The sequence below is a fragment of the Lepidochelys kempii genome, chromosome 1 (assembly GCF_965140285.1).
Source record: "Lepidochelys kempii isolate rLepKem1 chromosome 1, rLepKem1.hap1, whole genome shotgun sequence".
NCBI classification, from domain to species: domain Eukaryota; kingdom Metazoa; phylum Chordata; order Testudines; family Cheloniidae; genus Lepidochelys; species Lepidochelys kempii.
Window position 1 is genome coordinate 118,842,284 of NC_136380.1, and position 17,711 is coordinate 118,859,994.

Here is a 17,711-nt window from a genome sequence, read left to right on the forward strand (position 1 = left end):
ACAAAATGGGGAAGAGATGGCCAGCCCTCTGTGGAGATAGAGGTGGTTAGGGACTATTTAGAAAAGCTGGACGTGCACAAGTCCATGGGGCCCGACGAGTTGCATCCGAGAGTGCTGAAGGAATTGGCGGCTGTGATTGCAGAGCCATTGGCCATTATCTTTGAAAACTCGTGGTGAACCGGGGAAGTCCCGGATGACTGGAAAAAGGCTAATGTAGTGCCAATCTTTAAAAAAGGGAAGAAGGAGGATCCTGGGAACTACAGGCCAGTCAGCCTCACCTCAGTCCCTGGAAAAATAATGGAGCAGGTCCTCAAAGAATCAATCCTGAAGCACTTGCATAAGAGGAAAGTGATCAGGAACAGCCAGCATGGATTCACCAAGGGCAAGTCATGCCTGACTAATCTAATCGCCTTTTATGATGAGATTACTGGTTCTGTGGATGAAGGGAAAGCAGTGGATGTATTGTTTCTTGACTTTAGCAAAGCTTTTGACACGGTCTCCCACAGTATTCTTGTCAGCAAGTTAAGGAAGTATGGGCTGGATGAATGCACTATAAGGTGGGTAGAAAGCTGGCTAGATTGTCGGGCTCAACGGGTAGTGATCAATGGCTCCATGTCTAGTTGGCAGCCGGTGTCAAGTGGAGTGCCCCAGGGGTCGGTCCTGGGGCCGGTTTTGTTCAATATCTTCATAAATGATCTGGAGGATGGTGTAGATTGCACTCTCAGCAAATTTGCGGATGATACTAAACTGGGAGGATTGGTAGATACACTGGAGGGGAGGGATAGGATACATAAGGACCTAGACAAATTGGAGGATTGGGCCAAAAGAAATCTGATGAGATTCAATAAGGATAAGTGCAGGGTCCTGCACTTAGGACGGAAGAACCCAATGCACAGCTACAGACTAGGGACCGAATGGCTAGGCAGCAGTTCTGCGGAAAAGGACCTAGGGGTGACAGTGGACGAGAAGCTGGATATGAGTCAGCAGTGTGCCCTTGTTGCCAAGAACGCCAATGGCATTTTGGGATGTATAAGTAGGGGCATTGCCAGCAGATCGAGGGATGTGATCGTTCCCCTCTATTCGACATTGGTGAGGCCTCATCTGGAATACTTTGTCCAGTTTTGGGCCCCACACTACAAGAAGGATGTGGACAAATTGGAGAGAGTCCAGCAAAGGGCAACAAAAATGATTAGGGGTCTAGAACACATGACTTCTGAGGAGAGGCTGAGGGAACTGGGATTGTTTAGTCTGCAGAAGAGAAGAATGAGGGGGGATTTGATAGCTGCTTTCAACTACCTGAGAGGTGGTTCCAGAGAGGATGGCTCTAGACTGTTCTCAATGGTAGCAGATGACAGAATGAGGAGTAATGGTCTCAAGTTGCAGTGGGGGAGGTTTAGGTTGGATATTAGGAAAAACTTTTTCACTAGGAGTTTGGTGAAACACTGGAATGCGTTACCTAGGGAGGTGGTAGAATCTCCTTCCTTAGAGGTTTTTAAGGTCAGGCTTGACAAAGCCCTGGCTGGGATGATTTAACTGGGAATTGGTCCTGCTTCGAGCAGGGGGTTGGACAGATGACCTTCTGGGGTCCCTTCCAACCCTGATATTCTATGATTCTAAGAGTCTGTGCCCACTACAGCACACTCCCCTCCCGAGCCTGCAATGGAACCCAGGAGTTCTCCACCATCAGGAAATACTTGTGAAACCCACTGGCAAAGTGTCCCATCTCCATCTAATACTGGTCCACGTAGAAGATGCAAAAACCTATTACTGCTCTCAGTTACTTCATTAGGTCTGTGTCGTGGGATCTAAACAGTGATGCTAATGAACCATGTAGGTGTCAATAGATGCCACATGATAAAATTTCTGATTTCAGTTTACTTTCTTAAAAACCTAGGAAATTTTCCACAAAAAACTACATTAAAAGAACATTAAGGTTGCAAAGTAAGCACTCAAAAGTTAGGAAATGCCAGACCCTTAATTCACCCCCCCACCTTGTGCATATGTATTATGATACAGGCTTTAATTACATGATAACATACTATTTTCCCCTGCCCACACTTCCCATCCCAACCGACTCCCAGTCCCAATATCCTTCCCTCTTTCTCACCAACAGAAGTTTGTCCAATCAAAGATATTACCTCACCCACTTTGTCTCTCTAATATCATGGGACCAATACAGCTACAACACTGCATATTGACAAAATAGTTTATATTTTTTACAAAAATCCTCCAAAACAAATGTAATACAAGGTCATTCTCCAAAGACTTAGCACACAGAATCAACATTTATCAAGCTGTTTAACAACAAATTGATAAATTAACACACAAATCACATCAGATATAACGTATGAGGAATTGGGAACACAATTTTCTTTCAGAGCTTGCAGAAGAGAAAATATTAAAAAGTTATAAAGCTGAAGAAACAAAATAAACGACTTCGAATTATAATACGCTCATATCATCCTTGTTATATACGGAGATATTAAAGGAGAAGATGGATAATAAAGCAAATGAATAGCCAAAAGTTCAGGGCAGCTAATATCCTCAGGACCATATCCAGATAAAGGGTAACTTCCAATTTGCTGGCTCAGAGAAGCATTTGGGCTCCTCTGTACTATATGAGACTGGGAGTGGCTAAGTCATTATGCAAGGTAACCTATTTCCCCTTGTTTTTTCCTACTCCCCCCCCCCCAGACGTTCTTGTTAAACTCTGGATTTGTGTTGGAAATGGGCCACCTTGATTATCATACACATTGTAAGGAGAGTGATCACTTTAGATAAGCTATTACCAACAGGAGAGTGGGATGGGGGGGGCGGGGGAGGGGGAAGAAAACTGGGTTTGTGCTGGAAATGGCCCAACTTGATTATCATACATATTGTAAGGAGAGTGATCACTTTAGATAAGCTATTACCAGCAGGAGAGTGGGGTGGGGGGAGAGAAAACCTTTTGTAGTGGTAAACACCCATTTTTTCATGCTTTGTGTGTATAAAAAGATCTTGTGTACTTTCCACAGTATGCATCCGATGAAGTGAGCTGTAGCTCATGAAAGCTTATGCTCAAATAAATTGGTTAGTCTCTAAGGTTCCACAAGTACTCCTTTTCTCTGTACTATACTGACTTTCAAAGGGTACTTCCCACTTACTAGCAGCCATGTAGTGCTTAACTTCGCTGCCTAGGACCACTCCTTTTCCATCTGCCCATCCTCATTGAAATCTACTTCCTGGCCTTGGTTCAGGATAGCACGTAACCATGTACTTAAGCCCATCTCTGTTCAGGAAAGCACTTGATCAACTTCAAGCACGTGTACTTAACTTTAAGTATGTACTTAAGTTTTTTCCTAAATAGGGTTACGTTCCTGAATTAGGGCCATGATGATGGGTATGCACAGAGCATGCTCAGGACATTCCCACAATGTTCTCATCTAGGGGGACTAAGCTAAGGAAGTGTGCACCCCAAAGACAAAGATTTCTCCCAGGATAACAGCTTTGAATTGATCAGCCTGGAAGGTAGAAAAAAGGATCCACTGGATCAAAGAGATTATTCTTACCTTCCCCATGCCAAACAATGTTTTATTTATTTATTTATTTTACAAAAAATAGAAAATAAAATAGCAATAGACAAAGATAGGAGAGAACTGAAAAAGAGAGGAGGCAGACTCTCTCTCCTTCTCCAGTTACTGAGAAATGAGAGGTTCCATCACCCATCTTTCCTTTAAGACAACCTGTAGGGCACCTGGGATCAGTCCCTGTTGCTTACTTGGAAGAGCCATGGACTGAGAGAGATAGGAGATAACAGAATACAGGAGGGAAGGAGTTTATTTACAGGAGCTTCCTCCCTCCAAGCAGCTCCACAAATCCACAGCATGCAGGAGTGTTTTTAGATCCACCACAACAAGCTGATCTTTTCTCTACATACATTGGTCGTCGAGGAGCCAGGTAAAATGATCTATGGTCTCTGTGACTCAAGAACCCTATATACTTTTGTTGGATAGGCCCCTCATCATTGCCTTTGTGAGACTGTCATTTTAGCTGGGATTAATAGGGTGAAGAAAAAATGTTGTACACTGTTAACTGATTTTTTCAAATACACAAACCACTACAATGTTGGGGTATAGTATTAGTGAATCAGTCTTTCAGCCAAATTTATCTTTTGTGCAATTTCACTGAATAAAGAAATGCAGCTGTTAGTATGGGTGTGGATATTATTTGAGTAATTTTCTAAAATTCAAAAGAAAATCTGTATAATTTTGCTTTGAACAGGTTGAAGTCTTACTTTACGCTGAGGTCTTCAGATGAAATCACTGTATATAGTAAAAAGAACAGGAGTTTGTGGCACCTTAGAAACTAACAAATTTATCTGAGCATAAGCTTTCGTGGGCTTCAGCACACTTCATCGGATGCATAGAATGGAACATATGTAAGAAGATATAGATTATATGTATACATACATACATACATACATACAGAGAACACGAAAAGGTGAAAGTAGAGATACCAACTGTAAGAGGCTAATTAATTAAGATGAGCTATTATCAGCAGGAGGAAAAAAAACTTCTAGTGATAATCCAGATGGCCCATTTAGACAGTTAACAAGGTGTGAGGATACTTAACATGGGGAAATAGATTCAATATGTGTAATGACCCAGCCACTCCCAGTCTCTATTCAAACCCAAGTTAAAGGTATCTAGTTTGCAATCTAGTTTGCATATTAATTCAATGTGATATATGCCATCATGTTCCAGCAATGCCCCTCTGCCATGTACACTGGCCAAACCGGACACTCTCTACGCAAAAGAATAAATGAACACAAATCTGACATCAGGAATCATAACATTCAAAAACCGGTAGGAGAGCACTTCAACCTCTCTGGCCACTCAGTAACAGACTTAAAGGTGGCAATTTTGCAACAGAAAAGCTTCAAAAACAGACTCCAACGAGAAACTGCTGAACTTGAATTAATATGCAAACTAGATACCATTGTCTTGGGTTTGGATAGAGACTGGGAGTGGCTGGGTCATTACACATATTGTCATGTTCATATGTGTGTGTGTGTATATATATATATATATCTTCTTACTATATGTTCCATTCTATGCATCCGATGAAGTGAGCTGTAGCCCACGAAAGCTTATGCTCAAACAAATTTGTTAGTCTCTCTAAGGTGCCACAAGTACTCCTGTTCTTTTTGTGAATACAGACTAACACGGCTGCTACTCTGAAACTTATATATAGTAAGCACTCCATATTGTTGCTCATTGTTTTTAACTCAGATAACACCTACCTAAGAAGCTGGGGCCAGAAATGTTCAAAAGTCCAAACCTGTACCCCTTTGTCATGCCGAACTCCATTTGATGTCAGTGGAAGCTTTGCCTTAATAAGGACTGCAGGATCAGGCCTCAAATGAAATTCTGCTTCCTAAGGGTTAAATACTGGCAAATTTGAATACCTGCAAGGTACTTGGTTGTTGAAAAGGTTGTACTGTATATTTTTAGAGGAAATGTGGATATTAGGGGCCTGACTCTCAGCGGGTTTTTTCATTTCAGTAATTGTAGTTGTTAAAATCAACTAAGCTATGCCAATTTACAGCAGCTGAAAACCTGGCCCTTGTGCTTGAGAGAAACAGGAAAGATTAAACTGATTATTATCACTTTGAGACCAATCAGATTGAGGGCTGAGTATTACGGATCTTATTCAGGCAAAATTTCCACTGACTTTAATGGCAGTCAAAAAAATTCAGTGGCAATATACGGTGTAACGGAGACTTTCTAGTCTTTATTGTAAAAACAACATAATTGTTAAAACAATAACTTGTATGACTAATCTTTGTGCTCTGCATTACTCTTCCTGAAATTGTTGGAAATACAACCAGCATGTTTCAATTAGAAAAGAACTGTTGTTTGATTGGGATATCTAGTTGGACATATTACATTGCAGAAACACTGAGGAAATACAATATGTAAATAAGAAAATGGCTTTTTTTTTAAAGGCTTATTAGTGTACCTGAAAATGTAGCACAAGATCACTAAAATATGAGAAATAGAAAAAAAAATTCTTTGTAACTGAAGAGGAAGCAATATAGATGTTGGTCTGATGAACAGGATGGAGTTACTGAAAGGGTAAAGAATGCCCTTGGGCCATACAGAAATAATAAAACAACTTTTTCTGTTACCATAAATTGAAGAAACTTTCACTAGAAGTACAAATGCCATATGGATTTATCTAACGTAAAGCCTCTAATTTAAAACCTTTTTCTGTTTCGGATGAGAAAACCAGAAATAGACAAAATGCCAGAAGTAGAATCTGCAGACTTTTTCCACAAGGCCCAGAGAAGAAGATACATCTAGTTAGAACAGAAACAATATCCTGCCCCCTAATTGATAACTTTGAAAAAACAAAGGTTATGAATAATGAGATGCAATATCTGTCAACTCCTGCAACTGGAAAATGAATTCCAATTATTCTGTACAATACAAGAGGTAATGTTAAATATCACAAGTCAGACTCATGAGAGTATTCCCACTTCAGTCATTGGAACTACTGTGCAAGCAAGCCTTGAACGGTCAAGCCATTTGTTGTATTTGACTAAAGTCAGATAACCCAGCAATGTTAAGTTTCATCGAGTTTGATTCAGAGGCTCTACAGCTTTGTACAGAGGCTCTACAGAGGCTTTGTTGATTAAGACAGCCAAAGTGAGAGCTTCATTCTGAAAAGAAGCTCTCAATGTAAAAAGTTGCTTGGAGTCTCAAAGTGTGAATTAAGAGAAAATATGGTGAACAGTTCATCAACAGCAAAATATCAAAATTAAATCAAACCCAATATGATTGTGTCAAAAACTTTTTCTGCAAAAATTTATTTTCAAGTGATCAATTTCAATTTTTCTCCCAGTGATTCCACTTACCCAGGGAGGTCCAGTTTTTTTAAAGAAAGGAACATAAAAATATGAAGTTTAAATAATGAAGTACATGCTTTCTTAAAACAGAATAAATCATAGTGTGACAAAGTTCCTCCTCTACCTTGGTGGGTCCTGCGCTTATTGGCGGATTTTGCTTGCCTCTAAGTTTCACGGCAGCCCTCAGTTTGGCCACTTTCATGGCTCATATCTGCCGTTCACTTAGATATCCTCATCACTGGCCAACATGGGGGGAAAAAGAGTAAGAACAATCCCCGCAGTTTCTGCTGATCCACCATGTGGGTCGGGGACCAGCTCAGAGACCTTCACCTCTGGTGGAAGCTTCTGTGTTGGGTCAGAAGTTGGGAGGTTTGGGCGGAACCTGGGCCCGCCCTCTACCCCGGCTTCCAACCCAGGGCCCTGTGGACTGCAGCTGTCTAGAGTGCCTTCTGGAACAGCTGCGCAACAGCTATAATTCCCTGGGCTACTTCCCCTTGGCCTCATCCCAACATCTTCTTTGTCCTCACCACAGGACCTTCCTCCTGATGTCTGTTAACACTTGTACTCCTCAGTCCTCCAGCAGCACGTCCTCTCACTCCCAGCTCCTTACGCGCACACCTCACTAACTGGAGTGACAGCCTTTTTAAACCAGGTGTCCTGATTAGCCTTAATTAATTCTAGCAGCTTCCCAATTGGCTACAGGTGTCCTAATTAGCCTGCCTGCCTTAATTAGTTCTAGAAAGTTCCTGAGTGTTCTGGAATAGTCCCTGTTATTTTACCCAGGGAAAAGGGACCTGCTTAACCTGGAACTAATGTATCTACCTTCGACCACTCTCTTGTAGCCATCTGGCCTGACCCTGTCACAATAGTGAGACTTGTAAGAGTGACTGCCAAATTAGAACCTAAATTTGTCGAAAAAATATTTTCTAACTCCAAGCTTTATTTTGTATATTTTATTTTTAACTTGATTGAATGTTAATTACAGAGCACCCAAGAACCTTTACTGTTGTTCAATAGACTGAACAATCTGACAGCTCTCTGAAAAAGAGATGTCTATTTGTTCAATAGAATCAGTGTCCAAAACACTGTTTCACTATCACCATTGGGGAGTGTGGTTAATGTTGCTTATTAAATAACACAAAAACAGCATGAACAAGAAATACAAAACTCAAGAGTGCTTTTAGATACAGTACACCTAGGTATAATGCCCTTTATTACCATACCGTAAAAAAAAAGGGGGCAGGGGGAGATGTTGTATATTTATGGACAATTTTTATCCAGGGTTGAGCCCAAGGGGCTCTGGGGCTGACAGCTGGGAGCCCGGAGCCCCGCTTCTGCAGGGGGCTGACAGCTGGGAGCTCTTCCGCCAGGGGTTGAAGTTGCAGAGGTCACCAAAGATGACCAACTTGTAGCCTTAATTATTATTAATTAGTTAATTAAGCTAACACCTCTATCCAAAGCGACTTCATTAACTCACTCCCGCAGTTTATGGTTCGTTCTGATTGTCCTTTTGCTATAATGAACCCCTGGCTATAACGAACAAAAGGCCTGGATCCTGACAGGTTCGTTATAGCTAGGGTGGATTGTATTTTGTTTTCCCCCAACTGCTTATACAACAACACTCTAACATGCAAAAGTATGAGAGTCTGCTGTTTTATTTTATAATATCAGGATGGATAAAAATCAATTATTTTAAAATATTGGGTTTTTTTAATCAGATATTTTTATTTAAATTAAATATAGGGTTTTTAAAATAAATCTATTTAAACTTAAATTTGAAATTGACAATTTATGTTAAAGTCTTAACTATTAAAATAATGTAAATTAAAAACAATAAATATTGAGCAGTACCTCTGTCAAGTTTTAAATACTGCAGAATCAAACCACTGAACTGGTTGAAGTCACTGACTAAGCTCCTATAACCAGAATTGGTTGGCATTCTAAACTAGCTTTTGACAGTGGTAGCCTTTTCTGCAGGAATAGGGAGAATATTTTTTTCATTTCAGTTTATTCAGCTAGTTCAGTTTAATGCCTAGTTCATTTAAAGTTAAGAAACAAAGTGGGAGTTGAAAAAAGCAGGAGAGCTTGTTTTTCTCCTCCAGTGTATGAAGAAAAACTAGGTGTGATGGGATGAGATCTACTGGTTTTAAAATCTTGAAGGAGATGGTGACCAGAAGCAAATCAGGTCAATTCATTAACTACAGATATTTCCTTTGTGTAATAAATGAGTTTTGAATGTAGAATATGTTTTGATAAACTTTTTTTCTTATGTACCCAGCATATTTAAGTTTGATTTAAAAAAATTAATACTGTGTTTTTGTGCATTTTTGATTGAATTTGAATTTCCATTCACATAGACTTGACACAAATCACAAGTAAAAAATTAGTCATATTCTGGTAAATAAGAAATGCATATTTCACTATTTTCTAACATACTAAAAAAATCTAAAAGTTAAGAATCTGAATAAACGTTAGTTAAGCTATATAATTGCTTCATTAAATGTTTATAGATGTAGTATATCCTCCTGGTTAGCAAAAAGAAGCACCAAATTTAGAATAAAGGATATAGTTAGTTACAATGCAACCTGTTTTAATTAACCAGTGAGAATCAACCTTTCTTTAGGAAAATAAAAAGCACAAATACAACACATGATTAAAATTGATCACTTAAATCAAGGTTTCCTGTTTGTTGATTTAAATCATGATTAAAATTGGTGATTTAAATCTTTTTGATTTCAATCAATCCATCCAATAGAATATAGTCGTGTGTGTGTGTACGCGCGCATTTGCTTCTTTGAAAAACTGCCAACTTTGGTGTCTGTGCCAGAAAACAGAGTGGTGGTAACGCCTGATTAAAAATAGTGAGAGACTGTTTATTTAAAAAATCAGGATGAATTCATCTAAAAGCTAGCAAATATCATCAGAATGACTTTAATTTTAAAAATTACTATTTTGCCATCAAGAAGCTGGCAACAATATAAAGTCTTTAGATAAAAAAGGTAAATTTTGTTCATTATGATAAAAATAGTCTAGTATTTAAAAATATACTTGGTCGCCACATAGGCTACAGTGCATGGGCCCTGCCTAAACAGATTGCTGCAGGAGATGTGCATCTTTGGAGCCACATTGGCTCACATGTTTTGGGACTTATATAATAACAACTTCTCAAAAATTATTTCCCAGAACTACATTTGGGATATAACCCTTCATCTCAGAAACTCTCCAACTCAAGGAAAGCTTGGTTCTCTAGAACAGTGCTTGTAGCCCAATGACTCATATTGCTCAGATGGAAGAGCAGACTGCTTCTGGGGATAAAAGCTTGGCACAGCGACTTGGCTGACCTGGCAGCTAAAAAGCAGGTAACATTTCAAAGAGGGACCTCACACAAATTTGAAAAGATTTGGTATAACTTTTTAGAAATCTTTGATTAATTCCTAGTGTATAGAAACCAAGCGGTCACTCTCTGTTCCCTTCCTGCCCCCTTCCTTCCTTTCCTTTCCCCCAACTAAGTCAACTGGGCTCCAGGCAAGCCCAGCAGTCCACAGTGAATCACAGAGCAGGACCAGAGCCTTATATTATGAATAAATATTGTGACATACAAGATAATAACACGATACCAGCAAGACTAATACCTCTAAAAGAAAAGTAGTACTAGTGGCACCTTAGAGACTAACCAATTTATTTGAGCATAAGCTTTCGTGAGCTACAGCTCACTTCATCGAATGCATTCAGTGGAAAATACAGTGAGGAGATTTATATACACACAGAACATGAAAAAATGGGTATTATCATACACACTGTAAGGAGAGCGATCGCCCAAGATGAGCTACCACCAGCAGGAGAGTGGGGGGGGCGGGGAGGGGAGGGGAGAGGGAGAAAACCTCCTGCAGTGACAATCAAGGTGGGCCACCCCCAGCAGCCAACAGGAACGTCCGAAGAGCAGTGGGGGGCGTTCATGGGGTTGGAATTGATTTGCAAACTGAATACAATTAACTTGGGCTTGAGTGGAGACTGGGAGTGGATGTGTCATTGCACGGGGTGAAACTGTTTCCCCATGTTTGTTTCCCCAGTTTTATTTTTTAAAACTTAATTAAGCTGTCTCATAACAAATCTGTTAAAAGGGTACTGTCAGCTTGAATTGACTTCCACAGAACTACTTGTGTGAGAGAACTTATTCACAAAAATAAGTATATGAAGGATCTAACCCTAATTTTATAATAAACAATTTTTTATAAAACCTAGGGCCAACAGGAAAACATAACTGAAATACAGAAACTGCTATGTTTACACAAATAAATATTCCTTTGCAGAATCTGAAACTCAAACATTGCAGCACTAGAAACCTGAAAGTGAAACTAACTATAAACAAATGTAAAACCAAAAATTCAATAAAATTCTACATTGTCCAGGATGAGATGAGAGAAATACAGAAAGTAAACACAGAAAATACATAGTGACAAATACATTGGATTTTAAAAATTCTTTTACTTTTAATAATTACAGTAATAATATGGGTAATTGGTATGTAGGCTGAAAATTATATGTTTAAACAAATATTTATTTAACTGACAGTAGCCTCTTCAAATCTTTACACTCATCATATAAAACCCTACATGAAAAGAATATTAAGGTTACCAAGTCAAGCGCTCAAAAGTTAGGAAATACCACAATTAAGGCTGCCCACGTAACCTTAATTTAGCCCCTTTGTGATATATCCTTTAATTACATCACCACATACTATTTTTCCATAAGATTTTGCAAGTTTAATGTTCTTTTAATGTACTTTTATGTAATTTCCTAAGATTTTTAAAAACAAAGAATTGAAAAAACAAAAATTCCATTATGAAGCACAGTGAGCCCCACATGGGTCATCAGCAGGGTTGGGACCACAGCAAAGTTCTCTACCACTAGAGTTAACAGAGTAACTGGTAGCAATAGAAGGTTATCATCTTCTATGCAGCCCTGCCAGTAGAAAAGGATGAAGACATACACTTTGCCAGTAGCTTTCACAACAGATTGCTATCAAAGAAATGTTACGACTCCAGAATAATGGGTTTAATTCCAGGTTCTGGAGGGGAATGTGCTCTAATCATTACAGATCCTTCTGTACCTGTCCTCTCCAGCTTCTGCCCGTCTCTTTCCCGGCTGCTATCCACTCGGGTTCCTTCCCCTCCCCTGACTCCCAACCTTGCCTCTGTTCTGCTACTCCCAACCCATTTTCATTCCTGCCTTTCCCCATTCCCAGTTCTTGCCCTACTCCACCTCTTGTTCCCATTCTCCTCCCCATCTTCTGACCCCCTCAACTCCTGTCCTGTCCCACACTTCTGCTCCTGACCCCTGCATGCCCAAATCCTCCCTCCCTGCATCCCTTTCTCCTCTCCCCACTACTTATCACTCCTCTGCATTTGAGCATAGCTGTTTCCTCCATCTCTTCCCCTGCGCCAGCAGGGGAGCACTAACAGCACATAAGAGACAGCCTTCCTCCTCTCAGTTCTGGTGCTCAGCACCATTGCAGCCACTGGAAATGAGGAGGAGCAACCACAGGGAAGACGCCTGCTCAGCCCCTGCAGCCTTAGGTTGGAGGATGCTCAGTCGCTCTGTGGAGATGGCACATACATAGAGTGGAGCTGTGAGGAGATGGAGCATGCTCAGCACAGAGTCTTCAGAAAATTTAGCAGCTGAACTCTAACAAGTCTCCACCGAGCATGTGCAAATTGAGGATTTTTAAAAGCTTATAACTTGGCCAAATTTGCATACATTTTCACAGAAGCAACAAAAGGTACATCCCTGCCACCGGGGTGACATCCCTGCCAAATTTCAATTCCCTGCTCAAAGTCATGGAGGCATTAGAGCTTCCCAAAGAAATGGTTGTACGATTTTTGGTTTTTTAACATGGACAAAATAATATATTTTTCCCTAATATCATTCTCAGAAGTGACTGGACTATTTTAGCTCAAAATTAAAAATAAATAAATAAAAAATCAGCCATAGGCAGACACCAACATGGAAAATTTCAGCCCAAAACATTTACTTTTCATAAAGTTAAGCAGTTGAAAACAGAGGTTTATAATGGCAAGTGTTGGGCAACCCTAACTATAGAGGTCACTCCTTGCACTACTTTTAATTAAGTTACAGAAAAACTTGTTGAAAATTTTACTGAAAAGAAGATGAAATCATAGCTCTGTATCTTAAAATACAAGAACAGACAAACAGTGTTAGTGTTAGGTTCATGAAATATATTATTGGCCCCAAACCCTCACACATGCAGGTTACTCATGGGTACTCACATGAGTAACAAACTGGACACCATTAAATTAGGCTTGAATAAGACTGGGAGTGGATGACAGGTTTCAGAGTAACAGCCGTGTTGGTCTGCATTCGCAAAAAGAAAAGGAGTACTTGTGGCACCTTAGAGACTAACCAATGAAGTGAGCTGTAGCTCACGAAAGCTTATGCTCAAATAAATTGGTTAGTCTCTAAGGTGCCACAAGTACTCCTTTTCTTTTTGGGAGTGGATGAGTCATTACACTAACTAAAAACTATTTCCCCATGCTAATTTTTCCCCTACTGTTACTCACACCTTCTTGTCAACTGTTTGAAAGGGGCCATCCTGATTATCAGTACAAGTTTTTTTTCTCCTGCTGATAATAGCCCACCTTAATTGATGAGTCTCATTAGAGTTGGTATGGCAACACCCATTTTTTCATGTTCTCTGTATATATCTCCCTACTGTATTTTCCACTGCATGCATCCGATGAAGTGGGTTTTAGCCCACGAACGTTTATGCCCTAATAAATTTGTTAGTCTCTAAGGTGCCACAAGTACTCCTTGTTCTTATTACTCCTAAATGCACTCTGGTTGTTTGGGCCCTTTGTTAGGCAGCCAATAGGTGTCAGAAACAGACACAGATCAATGGATGAGCTGATTACATCATGAAACTACAATCACTAATTATTTAATCTAACTAAACAAACATCACTATGGGATACAAATTAGCATTTCATACATGAGTGAAGGAGACAATTTTCCACTTCAAGGTACAGCCACAGTGGACACTTGTTGAATTTGTACACTTAAAGCTCAATTTATGCATGCCCACACTAAGGGGTTTTATAGTCTTTCTCAGATTTAGTACCATAAAAAGATTAAAGTTCCTCTGCTGGCTATAATATTTATAACAGCTAATTATTTCTAAATCACTGGAGTGAAAGGAAGATACCCTGTACGCAGTTAAGGAATATCAAGTTTTTGGATTAGCATCCTCACTAATTGCTAAGTTTCAGAGTAACAGCCCTGTTAGTCTGTATTCGCAAAAAGAAAAGGAGTACTTGTGGCACCTTAGAGACTAACCAATTTATTTGAGCATAAGCTTTCGTGAGCTACAGCTCACTTCATCGTAAATTGGTTAGTCTCTAAGGTGCCACAAGTACTCCTTTTCTTTTTACTAATTGCTAAATCACTCCACTGCCCTGACAGGAAAAGAGCATTACACAGCTCTTTAGGAAACAAATTCCATGTTGTTAGAAGTCTATTTAGCACCTTTTTTTCTGGTCTGCAAACTAAAAGAAAACTAGAAGAAAACTGACAAATGGTTTAAATTAAAAGAAGCTCTTGGCAAATGACAACCTTGTGGCCCACTCCAGGAACCCTTCCTCAGCCAAAACTCTCACTGACCTTAATGGGAGCTTTGCTTGAATAAGGACTGCAGGTTCAGTGCCCAGATCACTGTTCAGTCCTGTATGAATGCAGCCACAAAATAAGATGACAAATTGCAACCATATGATAATATTCGAGGCAATGGGACCATCAGTGCTTTCCCAACTCACTGTCCATGTTCAAGCCAAATACTCAAAAATTAAAACGAACACCTTTGTGTGTGTGTGTATGTGTGTGTGTTTTCTGAATGGACAGTAGCTGACAACCCAAGTTCTCGCTGACACCTCCTACTGCCAGAGGTGATGTCCATTAAAATACAAACCACCGGCTGTACAGCGTCCTGGCATGGGTGAGTAACCCAGAATACACAACCTCCGCCCGGCTAGCCAGGAAGGGAAGCTCGTGCCTGAGGCTGTGTACATGTGCCTCTGACGGAGGGCCACGGGCTCTCAAAGCCCGCCGCACACAGTACGAAACCCTGGCTTGGGCGGCTTGGGGCAGAGCCCTGAGGGCTCAGTCTCCGCTCCCTTTTGGTCGGGCGGGGGCAACCGGCCATGCCCAGGCAGAGTGGAGCTGTGCGGGCGTCCACACGCGTGTGCCCGTGCGTCTGCCTGCCCCTAAGGGCGCGGAAAACGCGAGGAGTGTGAGCGGGGCTGACCCAGCGGTGTGTGTGTCAGAGTGCCCGCACACACCCACCCGCACACCCCCCCACGCTGAAGCCAGTTCCCCCGGCTCGCTGGCTGTCCCCGTCCCCCCCCGCGTGGAGCGGCGGGCTGCGCCTTACCTGGGGCGCTGGGGGCGGCGGGCCGGCTGAGCCCAGCCGCTGCCGCTGCCGCTGCTGCTGTCCGCTGTGGCGACCTGAGCGCGGGAGCCGCGGCCGCTCTGACACTGGCTGCTGGGTCTGTGGTGCCTCCCGGTGCCGCTGCGGCTGCGGCGGCGGCGGCTCCACGCGCGCAGGGGGCCAGGCTCCGGAGCCGGCAAACTCGTCCTCGCACACGACAAGCCCGGGGGTCTGGCCGCCGCCGCCGCCGCCTTCCTGCTGCTGCTGCTGCTGCTGCCGCCGCCGCTGCCCCCGCTGTATCTCATGGTGCAAGGGGACGCCGCATGCCGAGCTCCCGCTTGCCCGCCGCACCGCACAGAGACACGCGGCAGCGCGGGCTCTACCGGAACCGCCAACCAGCCGGCACCCCGGGCTGCTGCGGGGCGAGGAGGAGGAAGTCGCGGGGCAGGGGGGCTGCTGGCTGGGGCCAGTCCTGGGGCATTAAGTTAGATGTACCGCGGGGAGAGGCAGGGAGGCTGCAATCCCGGGACTTCTCCTTAAAGTTGGTGCCCCGGGGGCGAGGAGGGAGCATCCTCCCAGCAAATCCTGCAGCGACCCCCACCCCCGCTCAGCAGAGCTTTTGGGGCGCAGCCCTGCCTGCGCCCGGTGATCATCGGGGTGTTAGCGCCTGGTTGCCGAATTAGCTGGAGGGGGAGGCGGCGGCGGCTGCTTCTATAATCGGACTCTCTTGCAAGGAAAACGTAGCTGGGCTGTAAAATTGGTCTGGGCTGAAAAGGGACCCGGTGATCGCTTCCCGTCTCCCCCCTTTTGAAGAGCGGGTGGTTTTGCTTTTGGGAGGAAAAGGGTGGGGAAGAGAAAGCTGCAGAGAGAAGGAGAGGAGCGCTCCCTCCCCTGCCTCCCCTCTGCACAAGTGCAGGAAATGTTCCACTGACCTACATATTTTTCCAAACATACGTGACCTTTTTTCTCTCTCCCTCCCACCCCCTTTCTGTGGGAGGAGACAGGCGAGGATCCAAGAAAAGGAGACGCTGTAGCGAGAGAAAGCACAGAAGAAGAAAAAACAGGGAGGGTTTCTCCACAATGCCGAGAGCAAATATCAACTTGGCTGTATTTATACATATGCACAGCACAGTGAAGGACAGAGCATACAGCGGCAGTTGATCTTTGCTAATTCTGCGGTGTTCCTGATCCTAAGGAACGATCGCAGTTTAACCTGGCCAGAAAATGTAGAGTGTGGGTTTAAACTCTCTCTCTATGCCTCTCTCCTGCTATAGTGCCCAGGTTAGAGAGAGTAGGATCGCTGTACCCTACAACCCTCTGCTATATGCACACTTTACAAACAATGATAATCTGAGCCTTTCATCTGATGATCCCTTTTATAAATATTAATTATTTAAACCTCATAACACCAAGGAGAGATGTAAATATCACTCCTCCCCTTTTATAATTGAGGAAGCTGAAGCACAAAGACTCAACTCCAAGACCATCCTTCTCACCCCTTATAGGAAGTGAGGACCCTCAGGTTTAGCCAACTAAAACCCAACAAGCTACTTATGGCAGAAGTGTTAAATACCATATTTTCACTAACAGCCCAGTCTTCAAAGGCACAATTCTTAAACTGAAGAGTAACCTCACAAACCTCTGATCCACAACTAGGAGAAATATTCCGATCCCATGAAAAGGCATAGCAGCACAAAACAGTGTATCCTTGCCTCCTCCCTGTCTAAATCTTGATGGCTATCTCCCAATACATGAGATTAATTGACTATCCTATGACCTCAGGATAACAGGGCATGGTCCATAATGGGGACTATGGGCCCTGCCCCCATTTAAGTTAATAGGGGCTTTGCTATAGATTTCAGTGGGAACAGTATCAGGCCATAGAACTCCATTACCTAAAGCAAGGTTCTCAGCTATTACAGGCATAAACAGTAACTCCTTATTTGGTTATGCAACTCCACACCGTCAATTAGAGCAAAACCTTTACAGAGAGCTCTTTTTTGTAAAGTAGGTCATTCTCTTTATTTCCCACTTGTATTATTTTTGTCTAATACTCCTTCTGAAAAGTGGCCAGTGAGATATAAGGAAATGTGTTAGATCCTAGGAGAAGCTGTTTATTTTTAGGCTTGCTCCTGATTTGCTGCGCTTTCTGATGCTGAGTATGATATATTTGAAACGTTAGTTTGAATTGCCAAACTATGGAAAATTTTGCACTCTTTAGTCAGGCACTTTTGTACTCTCCCTTCTAGCACAGTTTTAACATGACTAATGTTAAAAGGGTGAAGCAGTGTATTTATAATCAGATTAAATACAAAACTTGAAAAAGCTCCTCCCTTCCTTTGGATGGAACCCAGCATTTTCCCCCCCTTTGGAAATTGCCAAACA

The 17,711-nt window shown here is 42.1% G+C and overlaps 1 protein-coding gene across 2 annotated transcripts in view; it reads right to left on the reverse strand.

Annotated features, from left to right (window-relative positions):
• The window catches only part of NPAS2 (neuronal PAS domain protein 2), a 203,717-nt gene extending 187,517 nt beyond the window's left edge, over window positions 1-16,200 (reverse strand). For both annotated transcript variants that reach the window (XM_073352007.2, XM_078853828.1), the window contains exon 1: window positions 15,330-16,200. In XM_073352007.2, coding sequence (XP_073208108.1) covers window positions 15,330-15,631 — 302 coding nt within the window. In that variant the 5' untranslated portion in view covers window positions 15,632-16,200. The remainder of the gene's footprint in view (window positions 1-15,329) is intronic.
• Between the last annotated feature and the right edge of the window lie 1,511 nt (window positions 16,201-17,711).